General features: G+C 36.6%; 1 protein-coding gene across 1 annotated transcript in view; it reads right to left on the bottom strand.

The window, feature by feature from the left end:
• The window catches only part of LOC132142214 (bifunctional heparan sulfate N-deacetylase/N-sulfotransferase 4-like), a 55,469-nt gene that overhangs the window by 14,720 nt on the left and 13,000 nt on the right, over nucleotides 1–27,749 (bottom strand). Inside the window, exons 3-6 of the mRNA XM_059551898.1 lie at nucleotides 22,936–23,023; nucleotides 21,556–21,710; nucleotides 16,555–16,740; nucleotides 9,369–9,497 (exon numbers count right to left, since the gene is read on the bottom strand). Coding sequence (XP_059407881.1) covers nucleotides 9,369–9,497; nucleotides 16,555–16,740; nucleotides 21,556–21,710; nucleotides 22,936–23,023 — 558 coding nt within the window. The remainder of the gene's footprint in view (nucleotides 1–9,368; nucleotides 9,498–16,554; nucleotides 16,741–21,555; nucleotides 21,711–22,935; nucleotides 23,024–27,749) is intronic.

The following is a 27,749-nucleotide window of genomic DNA, read 5'->3' as shown; positions in this document are numbered from 1 at the left end:
CAAGCCGATCAGCGGCCTTTCAAATGAGGTAAGCCCAGCGGATGCATCCACTTGATGTGGAGGGGAGCTGTAATTCTGATGTAATCCACTAGAGTAAGGTCACTCGCGGACAGTGTCTGCGGAGATTAGAATCAATACAATTAACAAGGGTCTGCTGAGAGAAGAAAAAAGATGAGAGGAGCGAGGAGGGAAAGACAGAGAAAAAGGAAGAGTGAAGAAGTTTTATTGGGTCTCTAATATGCTTGACTGGTTTAGTAGGTTGCATTTCGAGAGGAGAGGGAATATGTGGCCTAGTTTAAAACAGACACTCCCAGCAATGCCAGGCAGAGCTGACGCTAAAATACACCCGACACAGGACAAAGTTTTTATGGGAGAAACAACACTTGTCCTGGTGCATTGAGTAGTATGAGATAGAGACCCTTAGGCCACCCTATTATTAACAATAATATAAATATTATATATACATGATATATAATAATAAAATGTGATGTTTAAACCAATAATCTTTAATAAACACAGAGACATGAAGCAGCAAAATCCAGCAGAAGTCTGTCACAAACTTTACAGCCAACTAAGCATCCACACAGAACTTCACCCACTGACATCAATTTATTTTCCACATAACTCGTACATTTATCCTAAAATGAGATCTGCTGTATTATATATCAGTTTTATTAGATTTAAGGTAAAAGAAAAGACCACGATCCATTAGAACACACTGTCTCCTGTAAGCTGAAAGTGTTTTATAATCAGCCAGGATCTGGTTGGAGCGTGTAATGGACTCTGTATCAGGGCCTAAGTGCTGCTCCCTCAGAAGGTTGCTGTGGATATGCTGGCGGCACGGCAATGGCAGCAGGCTTTGATTGATGGATGGGATGCTAGGTGACCGTGAGCAGGGCGGGGAATATTTATGGGATAATGAGACAAGTTTAGCAGCTTCTGTCACACAGGCATGCTTTATGCCGGACCGGTGTAACACACACTCTCGCATACACACTCGCAGCTGCTGAATTCAATTTAACCCTCAAGGGAAAATGAATGGGACCCGTGATATTAAAAAGATGTCATGCATTATAAAGTATTTTGGTGGGATTGTGGTGAATGTTCGCCTTCGCTCCACACACATAAGAACACAGGCTTTTCCCGTATGTACAACATCAATCTGACCACTGAGCAAGTTCTGCTGTACCTCAAACAGACTGATCAAGATATGATTTATGTTGCGCTTTCAGCGGTTAATAACAAAGACACACATAAGCTCTGTGAAATAGACACCAAAAGGAGCAACCCCTACACACACACACAGCCATATATGATTCATTTTACCTAGCGTTAGCAGCCAGGGCAAAGAAAGAGAGCAAGCAACAAGAAGAAACGAGAGTGAGCGAAAAAAAAAAAAAAAAAGCATCCTTAAAGGATCTCAGGTCCAAAAGCATCCTGCTTGTCTTAATGCCAGCACAAGCCACCATTTTAACAGCTACATTTGGACAACCTATTGAACATGCACACAAACACACACACACACACACACACACACACACAGTGAGAGGATCTAAAGGGTTCCAAACAGATGTTCCTTCTGGAAGAGGTTCGGGACCTGACAGAATTATAAATCACTAGCCTAGAAAAGTCATGAAAATTTAACCAGCAAACACACACACACACACACACACACACACACACACACACACACACACAGACAGACACACACACACACACAGACACACACACACACACACAGACACACACACACACACACACACACACACACACACACACACACACACACACACACACACACACACACACACACACACAAGGATGAGAGACTCCAATTACCACTGCTCACCTTTCACTGTGACTATGAGCATTACAGGCTGATGTTTCTGTAAGGTTACTTAAATTAGGATGTGATGTTCACACAAGGGGCATAATAACGAGAGGTTACTGTCACTATAGTCATTGTGTACTTTTTTTTCTTATATATATATATATATATATATATATATATATATATATGTATACAACAAATATTATTATAATTATTACATTATAATATATTAATATAACTCTTATTATATTAATCATTTTATTCCAACTTCTTATAGGAGGAAAATTACTGTATATTTGCCAAATTCATGCTGACAACTAACAAACAAACACAAACACAATGTAAGAGCAAGAAAAGGTTGACTTTTCTCCATTGCTCTATAAACAACAATGAATTTGAACAGAAAACCTACAATTATTATACTATATTCGATTCTATTCTATTCTATTCTATTCTATTTCTCCATATGCAGCACACCTGCAAAATCCAACCTGATCTCTTTTTCTGTTCTGTATAGTATTAATCTTGACCTACTTGTTCAGACTGGTGCTACACGATTGTCACATGTACTTATAATGACTTGGCCTGACAATGGCATTAACACACACACACACAAAAACACACACACACTTCTTCTGACAGAATACAGTATTAAAGGAATAGTTGATGCAAAACTGTTAACTTCTGCAACCAGATCACTGCTCAGTCTGGTTTATGAAGGAATGATTGAGACTCTGTGAAGTAGATCAACCAGTTTCATTCGAAAAATCTGACATTCACTTCATTTGTGACCTCCCTAATAAAAGCTATCATATAGGTTTTTCACAAAACTTGGAGTTTTATCATGCTTTTCCATTTTATTTATGATCAAAAAGGTTTAAAAATGATTTTGCATTTCATGCATAAATACTGGACAATTCAGCAACACAAGAAGGGCATGTTTGTATATTCTGATGTCTATTCCTCTCAGTGCTAAATGTATTGACATTTTTTTTTTAATAAAGATTTAAAAAAAAGTGGTGCTGAACAACCATTTAGGTGTATGTATTACTAGCTTTCCCTGAGATAGTGTAGCTTAATAAGACTCAGAATCACACACACACACACACACACACACACCCCATCGGCTCATTTAACAAGAGAGTCCAGCTGGAAAATTTTGTCCTCAAGCATCATTCCTCTCTCTCTTTTTGTTCTTTAAGCTCTCTCTCTTACAAACACATACCCCCTCTCTCTTTTTCTCTGATTTGACACCCTTCTATTTCCTGTACAAACTGCTTAGTTATGTGTATAGTCTCTCTCTCTCAGTGCTGCATGTTTTTTGACCATGCATTATCAGGATAATGGAAAGTTGACATCAACACACATGATGTTAAATAATTTGTTGTGTTGCTTTTCAAGGAACAATTCACCCCAAAATGACTTTATTTTCATTCACATAATTGCCAAGATATTTGTGGATAGACGATTACAACATTTCACTAGATTTCTAAGGAAAAGTGTTTGTAAACCTGTTGTCACAGAAACATAAAGCTTAAAGCTGCAGTATGTACTGCAGTCCAAATTAAAAATATTGGAGAGAGTTGTTTCTTCACCTCCTCAGACTCGACACTCACAGGTTGCCAGATGCATGAAGGAATGAGCAAAACCAAAGATGTTAGGCAATGAGCCTTACACTGAGGTGATTTATCTGTTTTAATATTCTTCTGCTCACAGAGATTTTTAGATTGGTGACAAAAACTTTATAGGTCAGCTAGAATCTGCGACCTCTGACCCAGTTCGTTTGCTGGCATCAATGGCTGCAATAGGTTGAGTTTTCCACCAACTGGCAACCCGGGGTGTTGAAATACTATTAGTTAAACTGGCAGTGGGTGGAATCACACAGACCAGAACAAAAACAGACATTCAGTCACAGAATGAGCATTTCACAGTAGAACCACTGGCTGAAGCATTGTTCTTCAGAGAAACAAGTATGTGAACATTATGGTATTTTTATGCTTTGGTACAGTCAAAAAAAAATCTAATACAGCACACCTTTAAAGTTCACCCAGCAGCCCTTTGGCCAAAATAAAAGCTTGAGAGACCATGGGCCCTATAATACACCCGGCGAAATGCAACGCAAGGCGCAGCGCAAGTGTGTTTGCTAGTTTCAGTCCGGTGCCATTCGCATTTTCCCATCCAGCGCCACATCATTTAATTAGCAAATGCATTTGCGCTCATTTGTGCGCCCATGGGCGTGCTGGTCTAAAAAAGAGGCGTGTTCAGGCGCATTGATGGTGCATTGCTATTTTAAGGAGCTGAAAATAGACTGCGCCAAAGACCAACTCAAACCTGGTCTAAAGTCTGGAGCAATGTTTTTTCTTTGTTATTTAAAGAACGTACACGCTGCTTATTAAACACAGGGACTCACAGCAGCACACAAACATGTCAAATATTAAAAATTAAAGGATTGCAATGCATACGATTTTTTTGTATGCTTATTAAATATAGATATATACAACCCGAATTCCGGAAAAGTTGGGACGTTTTTTAAATTGTAATAAAATGAAAACTAAAGGAATTTCAAATAACATGAGCCAATATTTTATTCACAATAGAACATAGATAACATAGCAAATGTTTAAACTGAGACATTTTACACTTTTATCCACTTAATTAGATCATTTAAAATTTAATGCCTGCTACAGGTCTCAAAAAAGTTGGCACGGGGGCAACAAATGGCTAAAAAAGCAAGCAGTTTTGAAAAGATTCAGCTGGGAGAACATCTAGTGATTAATTAAGTTAATTGATATCAGGTCTGTAACATGATTAGCTATAAAAGCTTTGTCTTAGAGAAGCAGAGTCTCTCAGAAGTAAAGATGGGCAGAGGCTCTCCAATCTGTGAAAGACTGCGTAAAAAAATTGTGGAAAACTTTAAAAACAATGTTCCTCAACGTCAAATTGCAAAGGCTTTGCAAATCTCATCATCTACAGTGCATAACATCATCAAAAGATTCAGAGAAACTGGAGAAATCTCTGTGCGTAAGGGACAAGGCCGGAGACCTTTATTGGATGCCCGTGGTCTTCGGGCTCTCAGACGACACTGCATCACTCATCGGCATGATTGTGTCAATGACATTACTAAATGGGCCCAGGAATACTTTCAGAAACCACTGTCGGTAAACACAATCCGCCGTGCCATCAGCAGATGCCAACTAAAGCTCTATCATGCAAAAAGGAAGCCATATGTGAACATGGTCCAGAAGCGCCGTCGTGTCCTGTGGGCCAAGGCTCATTTAAAATGGACTATTTCAAAGTGGAATAGTGTTTTATGGTCAGACGAGTCCAAATTTGACATTCTTGTTGGAAATCACGGATGCCGTGTCCTCCGGGCTAAAGAGGAGGGAGACCTTCCAGCATGTTATCAGCGTTCAGTTCAAAAGCCAGCATCTCTGATGGTATGGGGGTGCATAAGTGCATACGGTATGGGCAGCTTGCATGTTTTGGAAGGCTCTGTGAATGCTGAAAGGCATATAAAGGTTTTAGAGCAACATATGCTTCCCTCCAAACAACGTCTATTTCAGGGAAGGCCTTGTTTATTTCAGCAGGACAATGCAAAACCACATACTGCAGCTATAACAACAGCATGGCTTCGTCGTAGAAGAGTCCGGGTGCTAACCTGGCCTGCCTGCAGTCCAGATCTTTCACCTATAGAGAACATTTGGCGCATCATTAAACGAAAAATACGTCAAAGACGACCACGAACTCTTCAGCAGCTGGAAATCTATATAAGGCAAGAATGGGACCAAATTCCAACAGCAAAACTCCAGCAACTCATAGCCTCAATGCCCAGACGTCTTCAAACTGTTTTGAAAAGAAAAGGAGATGCTACACCATGGTAAACATGCCCCGTCCCAACTATTTTGAGACCTGTAGCAGAAATCAAAATTGAAATGAGCTCATTTTGTGCATAAAATTGTAAACTTTCTCAGTTTAAACATTTGCTATGTTATCTATGTTCTATTGTGAATAAAATATTGGCTCATGTGATTTGAAAGTCTTTTAGTTTTCATTTTATTAAAATTTAAAAACGTCCCAACTTTTCCGGAATTCGGGTTGTATATACATAAATGCCTACATGTCTTAATGGATAGTCATTGCATGTATCAGAATTAGGCTACCTATTTGCTTGCACACGAGCAGCTCCGTTTCATCTCAGAGATGCGTTCTGTCTTTGCACTTGCCAAATTCCGCCGTGTAAATAGCAAATCCGTCATGGCACAAGCGCAACTGACTCTTAAAGGGAATGGAAGATGAGACTCTGATTGGTTTATTGCACGTTACACCCAAAAAACACCCATTACTCATTAAGAGAAAAGGGACAACCCGTTTAGACCATGCGCCCAGGCGCGCCAAACGTTTTTCCATCGTTAAAATAGCAAAAGTGGATTTGGACACGCCCTGAGTTCACCTGCGCCGTGCGCTTTACACTTTGCATTTAGATCGTTAAAATAGGGCCCAAAATGAGTATATTTAATCTGAGAGCTATGGCTAATGGGAAAATGATGATATAAGAGTATATAATGACATAAACGTAGGTCTTTTACTCATTTTTCATTGGGTTATATATATATATATATATATATATATATATAGAAACAGATATGGGTTTGATACAACATAATGTTGAGCAAGTAATGGCAGAATGTACATTTTTGTATAAGATATCCCTATAACAGATGCCCCATGTATACTGTCCTGTTTTCGGGGAAGGGCATAAATGAGGTAAAATGGAGTGTCAAAAACACTGTGTTCTCCCCACTGTAACCGATCTTATGCTCTGTTAACCTCATGCTCTCAAGCACACCACACACACACATGCCTCGTTTCAGGACCTCAATAATGAATGGGCAGATAAATGAGTTTCCTTTAAAGCCCTCTGGATAGGAAGACAAAGAGAACACAAGAGAGTCTGGTGGAATTTTTTTCTTTTTCCATCATTGTTGTACCAATGTTTTTTTTCTATTTAATAACATTTTTATCACTGCCATAAAATGTTTAATCGATGCGAGAAGAGAAGAGAAGAGAAGAGAAGAGAAGAGAAGAGAAGAGAAGAGAAGAGAAGAGAAGAGAAGAGAAGAGAAGAGAAGAGAAGAGAGGAATGTCATTAATAAGTAGTGATGTGTCTTCGTGTTAACAGTGATTCATTTTAACACAGAAGAATGTGGCTGTGATAAATAAATCAGAGAGCCTACGGTCAGATTAATGTATGTATGTGATGACTTTGAGTTTGATGTAGAAAAACAGATGTGTGATCATGTTACTGGTAATGTGCATAATAATAATAATAATAATAATAATATATATATATATATATATTATAATAATAATCAAATATATTAATATAATTAATATAAAATATTAATTAAAAACAATTAAATAACATCCACTATACAAAGAATATAAATGATTGTCAATATCTCTTTCTCATCGGTTCTTCTTTTATTCAGCCAAACAGTTAACACACTATTAACACAGCATCACACATAGTTGGCTTTGGCAAGGTAAGTGTGAAGGGAACAATCTCATCCCACACACACTGCCTACAATATACTATATCTTCACACCTCTGTATCTCCTTATGTTCATTTCAACCCCAGACACCCCCACCCCCCCCCCACCCCTGTCTGTCTCTGTTGGTTGTTTGTTATTGCTGGCATTACAGATGATCAGGATCTGTGCGAACATGAGAACACACACAATCTCTGATTACATTCTGCTTGTTTTTCAGGTCCGTGCTGTACCATGGGAATGAGTCAACAGTCAGTAATGGCCTTTAGCCACAGGAGAAGGTTCACTCTGATGCTTTTTTCACACAAACAAACACACAGAGACTCTTTAAACATCAAATTTTCATACCTTATACCCATGAAGAATGCACAGGATGTTAATGCGAGCAGTCCACAATACATACAGCATCTATTCATCAGCCCATCTACAGTATCCATTAATGCTCTACAGTAGTTCTTCAGGATTTTACATTAGCCATCCGGTAGCAAGTCAACCAGTGCTATTTTAGCAGTATTTATAAAGTACTGTTTATACATATTTCCATTTAGATTTTCTTTTTTCTTTTTTGTTTTTCAGTTTTAGTATTTGCAAACTTTAGAGGAACAGTACACCCAAAAATGAAAATTTGCTATTAATTTAGTCACCTTGAGGTCATCCATGATGTAGTTGACTGTATTCTTGAGTAGAACAGTAGAAATCATGGTCCTTGGTGATTCATAAGATGCAATTCATCAGCTACTTTGAGAGTCAAAAAAGCATATCAGGCAACACAAAATTAATTCCAGTGGCTCCTGACGATATATTGAGTTCTTATGAAGTGAAACAATCGGTCTTTGCAAGAAACTGAACATTATTTATAACATTATTACCTGTAATCCAGAGCCTCTGGCAAAACCGCGAACTGGTTCTTTGTTTCAATTCACTAGTTTGCTTACGTAATCATGCAATCACATAACATATACATATATATTAATAAAGCACCCAATAATAATGTGATTAGTGGATGTCTAAAGCATATAAAGAGAATAAAATCATTTTCATCAACAGATGGTTTAGTCTGATTTGGTGAACTGGTTCAAGTCCACCAAAATTAATTGGTTAAAATTAATTGCCTGAGGCTCTGGATTACAGGTAGTTGTAGTAATGTTGTAAATAATGTTCAGTTTCTTGCACAGACCGATTATTTCACTTCATAAGACCTCATTATATCTGCAGAGGCCATGTGTATTAATTTTGAATCACCAAGGAGCACGATTTGAGCTAAAAATCTTCTTTACTGTTCTACTCAAGAAATTAAGTCAACTACATCATGGATAACCCGAGGGTGAGTAAATTAACAGCAAACTGTCATTTTTGGGTAAACTATCCCTTAAGAAATATTTCAGTTAGTTACAACTTTACTAAATTTCATTTAAATTTGCCATTTCTTTTTATTTGATTTCAGCTTTATTTCTTTTACAAAAATGACTTGTAATAGACTACAATGGTCTTAACACAGCAACACGCCGATTTGGGCCAAAATTGGATGCACAACCTTTGACATCCATAGCAAAATACATGGGAAAATTTTTCCCTTTTAAAATTTCATAACCTCTATGTATTGTTTTATGCATTATATTTTATTTCCTGCAGTTCATGACCCTATCAGGATAGTCCTGTGACTCAATTTGGGGCCGCAACCCACTAGTTGAGGAGCACTGAATTAATGTAGAAACACACAGCACACATACACGACTGTACATACACACGCTCTTGTTTTTCATTTCGCTGCTGATTCAAGCAGAGCAGAGTTTCAGCATAAGAACAGTGATTCATGCTGGGAGAACAAATCTATAAGCAACACTAACATGGAAATCTTGAGAGAGAGAGGAGGGGGGCATGAGGACAGAATAAGACAGAGAAAAACAATACAACAGGCTGATAGAATGAAATGAGCAGAGACGACAGGGAGTAGCAGTGTGTGAGCGTCTGTGTGATTTACACTCACAGGGTTGAGCAGGACGGTCAGAAACAGCTCTCCTCCTCGTATGCTTTTGTCCAGTTCTTTAGGGCCTCCTGGATACTCTTTATAGAAGATGGTGTGTGTGAATAAGCCGCATGTCTGACGGGGCAGCACCTGCTCACACACACACACACACACACACACACACACACACACACACACACACACATACACACACACACACACAGTTTAGGACAACAAAGATTTGCAGTCAATTCGGTGCAAACCAAACTGAGTATTTGCTAATGAAACCTCATTATGAATCTTCTAATGGTGGATTGATAAACCTCTCTGTCGTTCATCATGTAATACTGGCAGTTTCAGTTCTACACGTGACATTTTATTAGGTCTCATATCAATGTATATGTATTCTGGCGTTGTGTGGAGACAACTTCATATATATTCATCCATTCGCTTTCTGTCTAAATCAGTCAAAGAAAACAGGATCATGTCTCAGTGGGAAAAAGCTGAATGCTTCAATAAAATATGTGGCAAACAGGCAAAGACAGATAAGAATAAAAGAGAAAGAGAATAAAAAATATACTGTGACTCAATGTGACAAAATTACTGCTTGACAACAACACAAAAACTGCTGTCTCCTTTTCTCTAGCATACTCATCCAGTCACAGTAAAACACATTATATACATGTATTTTGACAAAACAGCCACTCTTTTCAATGTAATTACAACAAATGTGGACTGAGGCTTTTGGGTTTCAATATAATGCCACACAAATATCATAAAAGTAGTCTATGAAATTCCTTGTGTTTTATATTGTAAAAAGAAAAGTTATAAAATAGTTTTGTGTGATGAACAGATTGGAAACTAGACTTTTTGAGGCTTTGAAAGTTGCCAGTTGCCATTCAGTATAATTGTAGAAAAGACCGACATTCATTCAAGACAGACAATACATTCTTCAGAATTCCTCCTGTATTTTGATGAAGAAAGAAAATATATTTGGCTTGGAACATGAACGTGACTAAACAACAATGGTTTCATTTTTAATTAACATTTCCTTTAATATCTCAACCCATTTTTTTGCCCCCATTTATCATGAGCTGAACTCAAAGATCCAAGACTTTTTCTATCAACACAAAAGGCCTATTTCTGTCAAATATTGTTGACAAATCTGTCTAAATCTGTGTTAGTGAGCACTTCTCCTTTGCCGAGATAATCCATCCACATCACAGGTGTGGCACATCAAGATGCTGATTAGACAGAATGATTATTGCACAGGTGTACCTTAGATTGGCCACAATAAAAGGCCACTCTGAAATGTGAAGTTTTACTGTATTAGGGAGTCCGAAAACCACTCAGTATCTGGTGTGACCAACATTCTGTGTGAAGATGCTGGATATTGGCAGGAACTGGAACACGCTGGCATATACACCGATCCAGAGCATCCCAAACATGCTCAATGGGTGACATGTCCGGTGAGTCATGCAAGAACTGGCCATGCAAGAACTGGGATGTTTTCAGCTTCCTGGAATTGTGTACAGATCCTTGCAACATGGGACTGTGCATTATCATGCTGCAACATGAGGTGATGATCGTGGATGAATGGCACAACAATGTGCCTCAGTATCTCGTCACGGTATCTCTGTGCATTCAAAATGCTATCAATAAAATGCACCTGTGTTCGTTGTCCATAACATATGCCTGCCCAAACCATAACCCCAGTGCCACCATGGGCCACTCGATCCACAACGTTGACATCAGCAAACCGCTCATCCACATGATGCCATACACACGGTCTGTCATCTGCCCTGTACAGTTAAAACCAGGATTCATCGACGCCATCGAATGTGAGCATTTGTCCACTCAAGTCAGTTACGACGACGAACTACAGTCAGGTCGAGAAGACGACGTGCATGCAGATGAGCTTCCCTGAGACGGTTTCTGACAGTTTGTGCAGAAATTCTTTGGTTATGCAAACTGATTGTTGCAGCAGCTGTCCAGGTGGCTGGTCACAGATGATCTTGGAGGTGAAGATGCTGGATGTGGAGGTCCTGGGCTGGTGTGGTTACACGTGGTCTGCGGTTGGATGAACTGCCAAATTCTCTGAAACGCCTTTGGAGACGGCTTATGGTAGAGAAATAAATATCTCTGGTGGACATTCCTGAAGTCAGCATGTCAACTGCACGCTCCCACAAAACTTGTGACATCTGTAGCATTGTGCTGTGTGATAAAACTGCACATTTTAGAGTGGCCTTTTATTGTGGCCAATCTAAGGTACACCTGTGCAATAATCATTCTGCCTAATCAGCATCTTGATGTGCCACACCTGTGATGTGGATGGATTATCTCGGCAAAGGAGAAGTGTTCACTAACACAGATTTAGACAGATTTGTGAACTATATCTGAGAGAAATAGGCCTTTTGTGTAAATAGAAAAAGTCTTGGATCTTTGAGTACAGCTCATGAAAAATGGGGTCAAAAACAAAAGTGTTACATTTATAATTTTGTTCAGTGTATATACACTACCATAGTATAGTATCTTCAAATTATGACCTATCTGTCCCGCATCTCTGCACTCCAATTTGTAATGAATTCCAGACAATCTCTTTAAGCTCCTTTCAAGACATAATTAAGCATTTGAAACCCTCTACATGCCCTCTTGATATTGTTCCCACTCGGTTTTTTCTTGAGGTCTGATGTTGTTGGACCAAGTATTTTAGCTATAATAAATAAGTCACTTCTTACAGCAACCGTTCCAAGATATTTTGAACATGCAATTGTTAAACCACTGCTTAAAAAACCTAATCTCGACCCGGCCGTCTTATCAAGTTATAGACCGATCTCAAATTTGGCTTTCATTTCTAAAGCCTTAGAAAAGGTTGTTTTAGTACAATTACAGAGCTTCTTAGAATCAAACAATATATTTGAAAAATTTCAATCTGGTTTCAGGAAGCATCATAGTACGGAGTCTGCACTTTTAAAAGTTTAAATGTTATTTTATTAACTGTAGACTTAGGGGACTCAATGATACTTCTACTTTTAGATTTAAGCGCTGCTTTCGATACCGTCGACCACAAAATTCTTATATCGCGCCTAGAAAAATATGTGGGTATTCAAGGTCGCGCTCTGGACTGGTTCAAATCATATCTCGAAGATAGGACTTTTTCTGTTTGTCTTGATGGTTTTTCTTCATCCAGCTGCGCCCTGATGTTTGGAGTTCCTCAGGGCTCCATTTTGGCTCCTGTTTTGTTCTCATTATATATGCTTCCTTTGGGGTCTATTTTTTACCAAGCACAAGCTGTCATTTCATTTTTATGCTGATGACACCCAAATTTATTTGCCCCTGAAGCACAACGACAAAACAGCTTTGAGATCGTTAGCTGCATGTCTGGCTGATATTAAGTCTTGGCTTTCTTCAAATTTTTTGCACCTTAATGAGAGCAAAACAGAGGTTATGGTTTTTGAGCCTTCAGGCACTTTTAATTATGATTTGGGAGACTTAGTTTGTTATGAAAGACCCTCTACAAAAAATGTGGGTGTCATTTTTGAATCCTTACTCAAATTTGACAAACAGATAAACTCTGTAGTTAGATCTTGTTTTTTCCAACTACGATTGTTATCTAAAACCAAGAGTTTTTTAACCTTTTCTGAGTTTGAGAGAGTGATCCATGCATTTGTGTCATCTCGGCTGGATTATTGTAATTCTCTCTATGTTGGAATTAGTCAATCTAATATAAATCGACTTCAGATGGTTCAGAACGCAGCTGCCAGACTTTTGACTGGTACTCGCAAGTTCGAACATATTACCCCTGTACTGCGCTCCTTGCACTGGTTGCCGGTCCACTACAGAATTGATTTTAAAATTTTACTTTTTGTTTTTAAAGCTTTGAATGGTTTAGCCACTACTTATCTTTGCGACCTTGTGAACCCAAAAACCTCTGTCAGATCTCTGAGATCCTCTGAACAAAAATTACTGATGATCTAGATTAAAGCTGCAAGGTGACCGGGCTTTTTCTGTTGTTGGGCCAAAGTTGTGGAACAGTCTCCCGGTCTCCCTCAGATCAGTTTCATCAGAAGCTGAATTTAAATCTAAGCTAAAAACATACCTTTTTTCTCAGGCATATAACTGTTCCTAGACTTTTTAGACCATTTATCAGTGTTCTGATTTGCATTGCGGTCTTTATTATATTTATGTATGTATGTATGTATGTGTTATGCATGTTTTTGTGTATAGGTGTGTACTGTGTGTATATACGCATGTATGTATATTTGTGCATGTGTACATGTGTATGTGTATATATGCATATTAATTATTTTATACCTTTTTTTAGTATGACATTGTACAGCACAGTGGTCAACTATTGTTGTTTTTACTGTGCTTTATAAATAAACTTTGATTTGATTTGATTTGATTTACCATTCAGTATGGGTTCAGTAATATTTTTAAGAAAAGTGAAACTGCCTTAACACTGAAAATCATAAGAAATCTAATCAGCATATTATAATTATTTTCTGAAGGATCATGTGACACTGAAGACTGGAGTAATGATGCTGAAGGTTCAGCTTTGCATCACAGAAATAAATTAATTTTTTAAAATATATTAAAAAAGAAAATTTTAATTTGTAATGATATTTGACAACATTTCTATTTTTACTGTATTTTGATCAACTAAATGCAGCCTTTGTGAGCACTTACAACAACTTTTTTTTCCTCATTTTTTTTTTTTCAGAAAATCTTACCGACCACACACTTCTGAACAGTAAAGTGTATGTCCGACATACTTGCTCTGTGCATGACGGACAGAGAGAGGGGCAGGTTGAGAGATGCTAGTACATTTATAAGGACCAACAGAGTAAATTTCTCAACACTGTAACAGTGTGTGAATCAGAGAGTCAGCTAGACTCCTCCAGCAAACTGCTAAAACAGCTAAATCTATTACATTAACACACCCACAAACACACTGGGCTCTAATGCACTCATAAAAGAGCTTTCATCACCCATGTGCTTGTTTTCGGACTGCTTTATTGAACTGGTACAGATCTTTGTGGCCCTCTCCAATCTTTCCATCTACCTTAAACTTAATTGCCTTTCCCCCTTTAACATCTCTCTCTGTTTTATTGTGTGGCACGCGTGTTCAACTAAACTCGTGCCTTTGCTGAAACTACATACACTTGACGGGCATAGAACAATTGTATTGCATGCATTTGGTCTTGATTTAATATCTGAATCTCCTCCATCTCCTAAAATTCAATTCCAGTGCAAACACACTAAACTTTCTGTCTAACCAGCATGTCTGGAGAATTTATGAAACTCTATTCATGCATATTTCCACCCACCTTCCCTCTTCTTTCTTCTCATTGAATGTAACTTGCCCTGTCAGTATATTATTGTGGTTTGTGAAAGGAGCAGTCAGTTCTATGGGGCAATGTTGACTTTCTGTATTGCGGAGCCAGACCAAACTGTAACAGTCTGACATGCTTCATAGCTCCACGGATCCATACTCATCAGAATTCAGCACTCTGGATCTCTTATCTGAGACCTGTTATGCTAGTAGTTAGGTCGCAGGTGTCCGAACAACTGACCCAAAACTGTTTTGGTGCATGCACTAAATAAAATGACAGATCTGGGCTCACGAACACCTGCTGCAAAACATCTGTCTTTAGCTAGATCCAAAACGCTCTTAAAAAGCAAGAGATGATGATGACATCTAAAGTGCATGTAAAAACAAAACTGACTTGACTAGGCCTGCCAACATTTGTTCTTCTGTATTGTGAATGAGAGAATATGACAGCTCTCTAATTCACTAGAAAGAACAAAAAGGGACATGTTGTAGTGTGTTGATGCTCTAACAAAAGAGAGTACTCTAATTTGTTCGTCTGAACTTCACAAACAAGGCACAAGTATTCATAAAACCAAATAAAGAGTGCATTTATTCCTGCTGTTTCATGAGAGTTGCACTTCAAAAACGAATTTTCTTAATCAGTATTTTTTTTCAGTAAAATATCTAAACAGCTTAAAACAATCCAATTCTCTAAAATTGCATAAAAGATTAAAAGTTGGCAAATTGCTTTTTCTTATTGGAAGCATAAATCTAACAACATATAGTTAGGTTTATGCTTTGACCTCAACAAAATCAATTTGGCAATTGGGTAAGAAAAATCTAATGAGTTCAAGACATATTGTCATATATGATTAGGGGTTATTTCAAAATAAGCTCTATTTATAAATTTAATTAATTAAAGGAACTGGAAAACAGGAAGACATTTTTTTTACCCCTTATAAAACTTTCTTTTGTGGAACACAAAATAAAATATTAATCTAAAAAATATCAATAATAATTTTTGAAAGTGAAATAAAATTTAACGGTTATCATTCCTAAACATTCTTCTTAAGATGGGTTACATTACATAAAGGTGAGTAAATGATTTATTTCAGAAATTTCATTTCAGGGTGAGCTATGCCTTTAAATGAAATCTTCAGATAATCATTGAGGCCTTTAACCAGAAATGAGAGACAGAGACAGCAAAAAGCTATTTAAAAAACTCATTCAAAGCTGCGGCTGGGGACATCTATGCAAAATCTGTGCGTTTGTACCAGATTTGGCTGTGGTAAATGCACTATGGGCTATTTCATCTCAGTCCCAGTGTGTCATCATTAATTCTTTTGGAGTGTGTGTGTGTGTTTCATTAATTTGCTATGCTAGCTGTTGCTTGTATTTTGGCAGTCTCTTTTAGTCAAGTCTCACTGCATTTTCACTACACTACCTGCGTAGCAACCTCTGGCAGATTACAAATCTATACAACCTCCTGCAAAGCATAAAATGCAGCCCGCCCACATTAATTGATTTTGTGTATGTTAAGTAAGCTTGTTATTGACAGCTCAACCTGCTTGCATGGCACTAATGGGTTAAGAAAATATATTTTGGTTAGCCAGAAATAAAGATTATAATAACACACTATGATTTTAATCAGGCATTGAGGAGGGATCTTGTATAAAATCAATTTGGACGAAATCAATTATTAAATTTTAAACAATTACAGTTTCTAATATAAATATTCTGTGATATTAGTCTTTCAAGTACGTGATGTATTGTTTCCTGCGATACTGATCCCAGGAAAAATGCATTTTATTCCACATCAAAAACTTTAAAAACTTTTTTTTGTCATATACGACAAAAGATTTTTGTATGGTGTAAAGATGTGTTGAACCGTACCATGATGTCGTTATGAATGAATCCCTTGCGGTGGCGTGCAGGTTTGAGGTGTGGGTATTCCTCAGTGCTGGTCACTCGTATGCCCCATGCTTTCTTCCAAGCCTCATAAAGCTGAATATGCACTGGATACACACCAGAATGATGAGGTGCCACGGCATATCCCTGATCTACTGGAATACCATGCTCCTGTAATGAGAAATACACACACAAATAAATATACTTATAGTTGAATATCATGCACATACACAAGCATATTAGAATGTTTCATAAACACACATGCACAAGTAATCAAGTACTGAAGTACTCATTTAAATCTATTTATTTTAGTGATTACAAAGCTGAAATCATTATAATATGTGCTATAGATTGTTGCTTTTCATGAATGCAGCTGGTTATGGCACAAAACCTTTTTTGCACTAAAGAAAAAGCTTGTTGTGCGTCACGCCTGATTAGAACACATAGACTTACATTTACTACTCAATTAGTACGGAGTTAATTTATCTGCTGAGTGCTTGGGTAGACAAAATGACCAAAAAATCCCATTTCCCAGACACAGATGCATATACATTTTTATAGCTGGTGCACTCATTGACACTTATCTTCAGAGTTACACAGAGCTCAAAATCTTTCCAAAAAAAAAAAAAATCACTTTTAATTTTTCAATTTCTCTGGGCTAACTAATTAAAATCATATAGGCCTAGATAACAGACATCTAAAGAACAGCTGAGTTGATTGATCTGATTCTCAGATTTAACTTCCTTATCGTGAGGATCCAGTAATCCATGGAATTTCCCTCAAGAGAATGTGCACACACACACACACACACACACACACACACACACACACACACACAAACCATTCTACGTTCTCTCATGTGTCTGATTTAATCCAACCCCCAAACCAATAAAGGCAAATCAAAGCTGTCTTCTCTAGATGATCAAACTTCTGCTTGTGGCCCATTAAAATTCTCTGTCAGCTCGACTCTCACAGTCTCTGCCCTCTGAGCTGACAGACACTAGTCTGTTTAACTCAGCACCCGGAGTCAAGCGCATGCTAACTGCTTGACCTTGGTCGTTATGTAGGAGTGTGGATGTTTGTTGATTGTTATTGACTATGAGCTCTGAGAGGAACATGTATTAAAAGTATAAAAAATGCATTAAAATGTATCAGCATAAAATGCATGTTGATCTTATTGTGAATGATTCGTCCATGCATATGTTGATTTTATTTTATTTTTTTAATCTGCACATTAAGCCTGTCTACGTACATCCATTCAACAATCGAAGAACTGAACCAAGAACCCGTCCTACATTTTACTTCAATAATCTGTTTCACTCAGATGCACGTCACAATATGAAAAAAAGGATAAGTCGCTACTTCAATTGCGTTGTGACATTAAAGTCCCCATGAAATCAAAATTAATAGTATCAATATGTTAGTCTTAAGGTTGGTTATCTACAAGGTAGTGTGCGCCAAAACAGCAACAACATTTGCATTTAGAAGATATAAGCATTCAGTTCATCACTTCCACCAAAACGGCTCAACGATTTTTTGACATCACATCGTACTTCATCTTCTCATCAAATGTTCTGACCAATCAAATGCTCTCTAGAATCCGAAGTCCCCGCCCCCTGCACTATAGAAAGACGCTGAAGCGGGGTTAGATCGGTCACTTGTTCACAGCGTAGTATTTCCTGTACAGTGAATGACTCGTAGTGCACACTGTAGGTAATAGGGAACAATTCAAACAGTGTAAATATGCTTTCAATTGGTGCAAATGAGGTCTGGTTTAACGTTGTTTCAAGCAAACCACGTCAGCGCACACAGTCTAATCGGGACTTTGGCTCCGGACCAGAGACAAGATCGCACAGAGCGGATCATATGTGCATATATTAAAAACTTTTACAACTACACAGCCTCAGCATGATTATGAGCACTATTTTATTTTACTAAGAGTTTCATATTGAATCTAGTGGCTAATAAATTAGACAGTGGCTATCAAATGCAGCTTTACAGAGTTCAATGGCTCTGGCCAAAGCAGATATAAACAAAACGCTATTGGCTATTTTAAAAAGGCTATTTATTGGCTATTGGCTATTTCATATCGAGCAGCCTCGCCCTCTTTTCCTGTTTCAGTTTGAAGTACGTCACCACATAGAATAATTCTGCGTATATTTCAAGGCACTTTCAGGTGACCTTTAAGAGATAAAGCTCACACGCATACACATATTTGTTTTTCTATCATGGTGTAGTCTTTCTATCTATTTTGTATACTGAGTTAATGATATTTTCTATTTCCTAAACATCACATAATCCTTTCTGCATATTTAAATCTTAATTAAGACATTATTTAATATATTTGTTGAGCTGTTTTCTTTGTACTGTTGGTTGCTCCCCAAAATGTATAGTTAATTTCAGGTTTTACTATCCTTGTGGGGACATTTGGACCACATAATGCAGGCAAAAACTGATGTGCACACACACACACACACACACACACACACACACACACACACACACACACACACACACACACACACACACACACACACACACACACACACACAAATATTAGAGTTAAAAACAAAAATTATGAACAGAACTTAAATTAAATATTTTGCTATAAAAACATACCACCAGAGGCTTCAAGCCATTAGCAGATGTTTGCATCTGTGAATCATTTCTTTTTTATTCAGTTCACTTATATGAATCATTTGAATGAATTGAGTCACAAAAGTAAATTTGACTCTAAAACTACAAATGAAAGACAGCACATTGTAGGAGAGCTTTAGGAGAATGTGTATGATTATTGCCACAGACATAAACCAAACAATGTGATACAGAAACTGTGATGTATTGTTTTTGTTTTATTAAATTTCTCAGCTTACACATTAAACGCCAGTTTACTGTAATATAAAGCCCTCTTTATATATAAAGATAAACAACAAAGATAATAGTTATATGGATAAATCAATCAGTAGTTTTACGAAAAAAAAAACTCATGTTTTCAAAAGATCCTTGATAAAATTAAATTTTAGTCACATTTGAATGCAAACTGCATTTGCATAAAAAACTATTAGTTAAACTGTTTAAGCTGTATAGCGCATGACTCAAATGCTAATTTAGCTGGCGGTTCTGTTTTCAGACAGAGACTGTGTTTGTTTGTGACTTCCAGCAGGGGCACTTTACGATCTGTAGTTTATCACTCTCTCTGCTCTTCACATCACACGGCTGTATTTCTAATATTCAAACTGCCAACTGACAGTGATGCTAATACACAGCCTAACAATAATACAGAGAAAGTCTAGACAGAGACAGCTAGTGACTATACAACCATCTACAATAAGTTGCTGTATATTCGGGGGGTGAGATATATTGACAAAAAAATTATATCGCAATATGTTTTGGGATTTTTTTGATAATGATAAACAATATTTTGCTGAGTGTGTTTTTATAGATAAATAAATTTTTACACTAAAACCACCAGTGCAATGCAAGCAAGTGCCTGTCTTAATGAGTGATCCATTGAATCAAAACAATTGCAATTTGTTCAAAACAAATGATTCTTTCAGAACTGAAACAAGTGCTTCATGAATGGATCATTGAATCATTTACTCAAATGATTTGTTCAAAATCAGATTAATTGAAAAACAAAACACTGCAATGTTGCTCTGGGAAGCACAAGTGCTCTGCTCCAGTTTTGTTTTCAATGGTGAAACAGAAAAAAAACAGACAACTTTGTGTCTAATATGTAATTCACTCAATAAAAATGTATAGTTTTTGAACTGTCGTATTAAATCAATCTTATTTGCGATTGCGCTCATGCACTGATACTCAGGAAAACGGCACTGTTGCATGTATGATATTCCTAAATCATATAAATATACAACACAAAGCCTAGGCTATACATGGATATTTTTTGCCTTTATAACTTGAATTATAGGCACATTTTAACTGCATTCCAATAGGCTTCATCACGCAGTGAATGTAAGTGTAAGTAAGTGACACACTCGATAATGTCAGCTCACATATCATTAAAACAACAATTATGGATACATCTTGGATGGGAGTGAATAAATTTACATTTCTGGGTGCACTATTCCTTTAATACAAAGTGTAATTCCGAGAGCAAAAAGCAGCAAAAGACTAAAGTTCACCACAAGTGCACGAGTGGGATGGGTAGTTTACTTGCGTGTCAATTTACTTGTTCAGTGGGTTGTGCAGAAATCCTCTCTAACGGTTCAGCTGCAGTGTTTGGCTTCCAAACAGCTCATAACTAAATAAAACAGGCTGTGTGACAATGAGGAATGCCAACGATCATGCCATCTTGTGCCAGCACACAGCTAGATTGTTTTTCCTTGAAATTCTCTCATCTGAATGTTTTTGTCATGTCTTAGTAGAGAATTCCTGATTTTTTAAATATATTTTATACATTATAAATATCTTATCCATGTTATAGATAGGGAAAGTCAGTCAGGGAATGATAAGGAGCAGAAGAGTGGAAAGGATCAGGAAATGGAATGAGCCGGATATGCACTTGGGTCGCTTGCATCAATTTACAGTATGCGTATCACTCTGAAATACACGAAGGGTAAATATATGTGTCAGAGTATTACATTCTGCTAGAAAAGTGTCTTTGAGTGTGACATGAGAGTGCAGCTTCACAGAAAAAGGGGGACAAATAAATGCAGGAGTGTTTCCGAGAGATAACTAAATGAGAGCACACACACACACTCACACTCTCCTCCATTCATGTGTGGGTTTCAATGATTCTGTCAAAATCATAAGAGGCACTTCTCTATTTGAGGAACAACTGAAGTCTCGAAGCACCTGTGAAACACGTATAATTAGTGTTCATTTTCTCACTGTAAATGACACGACTCGCTGCCGGGCTAATGGTTCCTCAGGTGAATAAGTATTTCGCTGGATATGATAATACCTGGATGATGGTTTTGTTCAGTGATTGTGTATTGGGTAAGTAAAGGGTGTAGTTTTTCTCACCAAAGCAAAGTCTTTGTTCAGGATCATTTGTTCCATCAGAGAGGATTCATTGTGGAAGAGATGAGGCTGCATATGACTCCACATATGAGGAAACCACCAGAACTCATCGACATATTTCAACAACAGATCATCTCCGTCATCTTCCTCCTGCGTACCTACACAAACAAACATTACATCATTCGCAAATAGTTTTTGTTTTTTCCGTTGTGGGGATGATGAGGGGGCGTGTAATTTTAGAAAATAAACATTCTTAAATTCCCCAAAAAAACGTATGTTCCCAAAACAGCATCATGGAAGAACAAATGTCATTTCCATCGCAGCATCATTTCCACTGCAGCTCAAATATTGATTTTGTTTAACAGCATTTTGTGGTGGAAATGATGGTGAGGGAAATATCAAATTGGACAAAAATTGATGACTCCATCATTTTGCTAAAGCTATTTTTTTGTAAGCATTTTATGTATCCTAAATACAATTAAATATTTTCATTTTTTACATAATTTGACAAAATTATTGTTTATTAGAAATTATGCCATTTATGTACCTAGATTTTTCCCCACATCAAACATATATACACGCACACACACACACACGCACACACGCGCACACACGCGCACACACGCGCACACACGCGCACACACGCACACACACGCACACACACGCACACACACACACACACATATATATAGTTAACAAATTATTATTTCATATTTCAAGATTGAAAGTCTGGGTCTGCAGCAAACTTTATACATAGCAAACATTATACATATCATAAAGTCTTAACAAACATATATAAAAACCCACAACGTTTGGGTGATCTAACTAAAACTAAAACCATAAAAAAAAAACATTTTCATAACTTAAAATAAAGATAAATTAATTAAAATATGAATATATATTAATACACCTACATGTATGTTATTTCAGCTAATTGACATGGCAACATTTCTCATTTTCATTAAGTTTAAGTTGCAGTACTAAAATAATAAAACAAACAAACAAAAAAAACTATACATGTTTATAATGAAAACAAAATATATAGATTTTTTATAAAATTCTTAATATAAACAAAAACTATAATAGTAACAGTAATAAAATAACACTGGTCTCTACCTGTCTGGTTTTTGACCAGAATAAGCTACAATTTGCAAAACTAATCAGTGACAATAATATAAACTTAATTTAGTTCTCCACACAAACACACTCACACACACTTCAAAAATAGAACATGTAAACTCTAACATGAGAAACTTCAGAGTTGCTATGGCAGAGTTCTGTTACCATACCAATCAGAACATTACAGAACGCCTGATGGCAGTTATTTTTAAAGCAACGTAATCAGGCATGTTACAACAAATCAGTTAAAACATACACAGTTACCTGTATGGAAAAATTTCCCAGAAAATCCTAGGTTAAAGGTGAAGTTAGAGATGTACGCCCTCAACATGTTCTGTGTTTCCAGAAGAGCCTAGAAGATGAAAACGTCAAACATTAGAATCTAAAGACTGCATTGTATTATACATTTCCATTTATCCATTGTAAATCAATCAAGCATAATACACATCACAATAATGAACTCTTTAAATTAACATTATGCAGTAGTATATCTGTGCATGGTCTGTGTATAAGGATGTGATCGATCTTTCCGTGATGAGTAATGACATTTGGGTTTGGCAGGTGCCTCATTGCAGCAGTTCCAATAAAACGGTCTCATATATTTCTAGCCTTAGACACCATGCAAATACAATCAATATCTGTCTGACGACTGACAGCGAGTGTGAGCGTGTGTGTCACTGTTTTGCAGGATATATGGTAATATCGCAGAAGGCAGGAAGGGGCGTGCTGGCTGACTTAGACGGTGTCATCAAGTCATTACTCACAGAGCTCGGGAAGATATGCTGACACACACTCCGGCAAACAGGCAGACACACACGGAAAGGACCCAGGAGACAGGTGTAATATATTTGATTTTATCCTCCAGTGAGAGTGTGCCAGTTATCCCTGATGACATTTTGGTAATTAATTCCATTTACATCTAACTAAACAACAGCAACAAAATCAGCACAGGTACTCGCATCCTGGTAATCCAATCAGCTCACCCACGTGATGGTGCACCAGTCAATGTGCCTTTTACATCTTAACCTAATAAAGTGGCATTTTGATCGAGCACTCATTAATTTAAAATGATCTGCCCTCACAAGCGACTGTCATCTAATTCAATGTTCATGTCCTAATGTGATATTACTAAAACTGAGGCTTTTGGTGAGATGCCTTTCTCAATAAGGGATGGAGTGTGTTATGTGTCTCCCGGGAGATTCGGCCTGATGTTTGAAGGCTCGTGGCTCTGAACGCAGAAAGAAAGGTAAGGCAGAGTGGGTAACATGAACCTGGGAGGAGGTTAACCCAACTCTTGCATCCAGGTATCTATACATGTTTTTGTCATGTGATCATATAAACAGGAAATATCCATCTGTATTTAAACATATGGCAAAAGCACTATTTTACACAAATTACCAGTAAATTTTACAAACAATTACAAAGAAATGGCAAGTAACACATTGAACCAAATGTGAAAATCTGAAGTAGAAAAACTGAAATAGTATTTTCTTGTAAAATTCATTCCAATAATCTGTTTACAACCTTGATATATATATATATATATATATATATATATATAGTTTTTTTTTTTTTTTTTTTACAGTGTATACATTTACACTGGCCAAAGTATTTTTTGTTACATTTAAAGTTTTTATGACTTCTGTGGCAAAACATTTGATTTGTTCCAGCAATATATTTGAATTAAATCTAGTTTATTGCAGCTCTGTTTAAGTTTTTTGTCATTAATAAGAGGACCTAAATGTCATTTAAATTTAGCTATATATTTTCTTAATAATTATTTATAATGTTTGAAACTAATTACTGGTCTTTTTTAAAGAAAAACTAGTAACATTTTTGCTGTTTTTATGTGGTTGACCCAATTTTTCTATCATTTGTACAATATACATTTAGATATAATATAAATATTTGTAAGTGTATTTAATTATTAAAATATATAATAAAACCATACACTGTATTCCCAGTCAAACTCTATGTGATTTAGATTAATATACATGTACAATTTTAAATAAATTAAATAAACAGTAAACAAAATCACATAACACATTAATATATAATAATTAATAAACAGATTACAGCAATGCAATTAAAGGTAAGAAATAATTTATATATTTTACTTGAATATTTAAATTGATCACTTCACCTTCAGCTCATCTTAGCTTCTGACTAGAAGCAACTCCAGCCAATGAAACATATATAAAACAATCAAAAAAAGCCTTATGTGTGCAGTTTTCTCTCATAGACTCATCCAATGAGAATCTTTGTTTTATCCAATGATGCCTTGAAAAAAAGTAGATCTTCACTTGTCTTTTGTCTAAGCTTTCTTGTATAGGTGACAATAAATGGTACCTCATCTTACCCTGCAAAATGTAGATGGGACGTATTTTGTTGCAGGAGTGAGAGGGAAGAATGCAAATAAAAGAAAGAGTGGGAACCCATTTATTATTGATGTGGGAATCTGGGATGTTGCGAATCTGACATTATAGGATAAGAACGCCAAACTAGAGTGCAGGAGAGATGGGAGGGGAATGACAGGATGAGAGGAGAGAGAGAACCTGAAATAGATGACAGAAGGAAAAAAGAGAGAGACAGAGCTATTCTAGGAGATTTTTACAGACAGCGCTGTGACATGCATGGCACACGCATAAATCGCAAAACTCTTCCAGAACACAAATCTAAAATAGCAACACAAACAACAAACACATGGGAAAAGTTACTGGAAGTTCTTCAGCTCATTTCTACAGTCTGCATTCCCATCCACTGTCAGGGTCCTCATTATTAAAATGCAACAAACTGAGCTAAATTAATTATAGAACAGCTAGGTTTTAAACAGCTCTGTCTTAAATCGATTCCTTACATTTACTGAGCATACTTCAAAAGAGTGTGCATGAATCATTAATGCATTAATAAGCCGAAGAAGCAGCTTCATAATGGCATCATAGTTCAGATGCTGCCCATCAGCTTGGAGATTCAGTGTTATTTTGAATAATCTGTGTTTTGTCATTTATTATCACCAAAACCTTCACATGCTTTACCCCAGTATGATATTCATGTTGGTTTTGAGCTTACTGTAAGTTTGACCCGTTAGGCTTGGACTACATTTTTAAAAAACAGTCTTTTGGGACTCACATCAGGGGTAGATTATGGGTAGATAAAAGGTGTTTGGCCTATGATTATTTGTTAAGAAGGTTGTTTTAGGACAAGCAAACATTCTAAATCTTGGAACCTTAGCACATTGATTTAAAAAGAACAGCAGCTTTATTTTCACATGTTAAGTTTGAACAGTCTGTGAAACCTATTATAATTAATATATCATTTTATAACAATACAAGATAATTTCATCCGCCTCTATCCTGACATTGCCTGAACTGTCTAATATCTAAATGGATGTTGATAGAACAAAATGTCATGGAAATATATAGACAATAATCCACAGCGTCATATTCGGAGTATAATTTGTATGCCATGATGCATTTGTCACATGTCTCTATGAAGCTTACCAAGAGTACTGTTGAACATGTTTAAAACTTTTATAAATATCCTAATATTATCATTTACTGAAGCAGCATATTTTGTTTTAAAAGAGTAACCACAAAGTTTCAAACCTTCAGTAGACAAAAAAAAAAAAAAATTGTTAATTTGTTCTTACATACCCCAAGTGCATAAGGGAACACACACACACACACACACACACACACACACACACACACACACACACACACACACACACACACACACACACACACACACACACACTCACATATGTATGACAAATATTTGAAACCTGTGTATACCAACATCAGCCACTAGGAATGGGTGTTTCTGCCAAGATTACAACTGACATCACTTCTGTGGCCTGCACTAATCCAGATGCTGTATCTGGATATTAGTGGAATTTGAATCTTCCAGAAAACATACCCACACACACACACACACACACACACACACACACACAAAAGCTTAATTTCCACTTTTAGAAGCTACATCTTTTACCAACTTCAAACAGAGGCCACACACAATTAAGCTCAGTTTTAAACTTATTGTCTTTGGTTGACCTAAAAATGCCTTGGATGAACTGTAGTAATTTTAATTCATTAATCAGCTTCAGCCTAATTAGTAACCCCATACTAGCTCTGATCCACCGAGATACTAATCAGACAAAGTAATCAGAGCGTACAATGATACGGTTTCTTCAAGGAAAGTGCATTCTACTGACTTTTGCTCCACAGAAATTTAATCAGTACCCTTAAGACGTAATGGAGAGATGTATAATTCACTTGCTCAATACAGGTGTGCAGTATAAATGGACCATTTCATAAGACTTTTTGCAGAATTGTCTTTAACTGAAGGCAATGTTTAAATAAAAGTTTAATATTCTTGCATTAAATAGACTTCATTGATATGATGTTAGAGAGTTTTATAAAAAAAAATAATAATAAAATACATTTTTGAAAAGTAATATTTATGGACTTCTTTTCCTGGAGGCAACACTATGTGACATCGAAAAGAAAATAATCAAACTCTATGCCATTGCTGAATGTCAAACACTGCTACATAACAGAAACGAATGAAAATTGCATTTTTATTTTATTAAATGTTAAGTAAATACTAAAAGGTAGATATTTAATAATAGATGATAAAAAACATGTGAATACCATTTTTATTACATTGTATTACATTGTATTTGTATTACATTTTTGAACTGTTTACTCATTAACAAATGTGAATCATAAGTCTTAATACGTATGTAATCCTCTTCATCCCATGTGAGACCTACAGTAAGGGCACAAATAATAAGTCACCCCTTCATATTGAATGTTGTTATCGTTTATGCACAATGTGTTTACAAAGATTCTACCACAGAATGACTGGATTGCTCACTGCGTTCTAAACTTAATTTTTAACTCAGACATTACTTGCAATGTTTATGGTCTTTTTTGGGCAGGATAAGTGATATTTTGAAATCGTTAAGGTGAGTGTGTCACTGAGCCAACACAAAACATAATTCTTGTGCAGAGAATATTAAACATAAACATATATCTGGTATTAGTATTTGAAATTATTTGATTCTGTTACTA

The sequence above is a fragment of the Carassius carassius genome, chromosome 6 (genome assembly GCF_963082965.1).
Source record: "Carassius carassius chromosome 6, fCarCar2.1, whole genome shotgun sequence".
Classification (NCBI taxonomy): domain Eukaryota; kingdom Metazoa; phylum Chordata; class Actinopteri; order Cypriniformes; family Cyprinidae; genus Carassius; species Carassius carassius.
The sequence above is the reverse complement of the archived record's forward strand: the minus strand, read 5'-3'. Positions and strand labels throughout refer to the sequence as shown.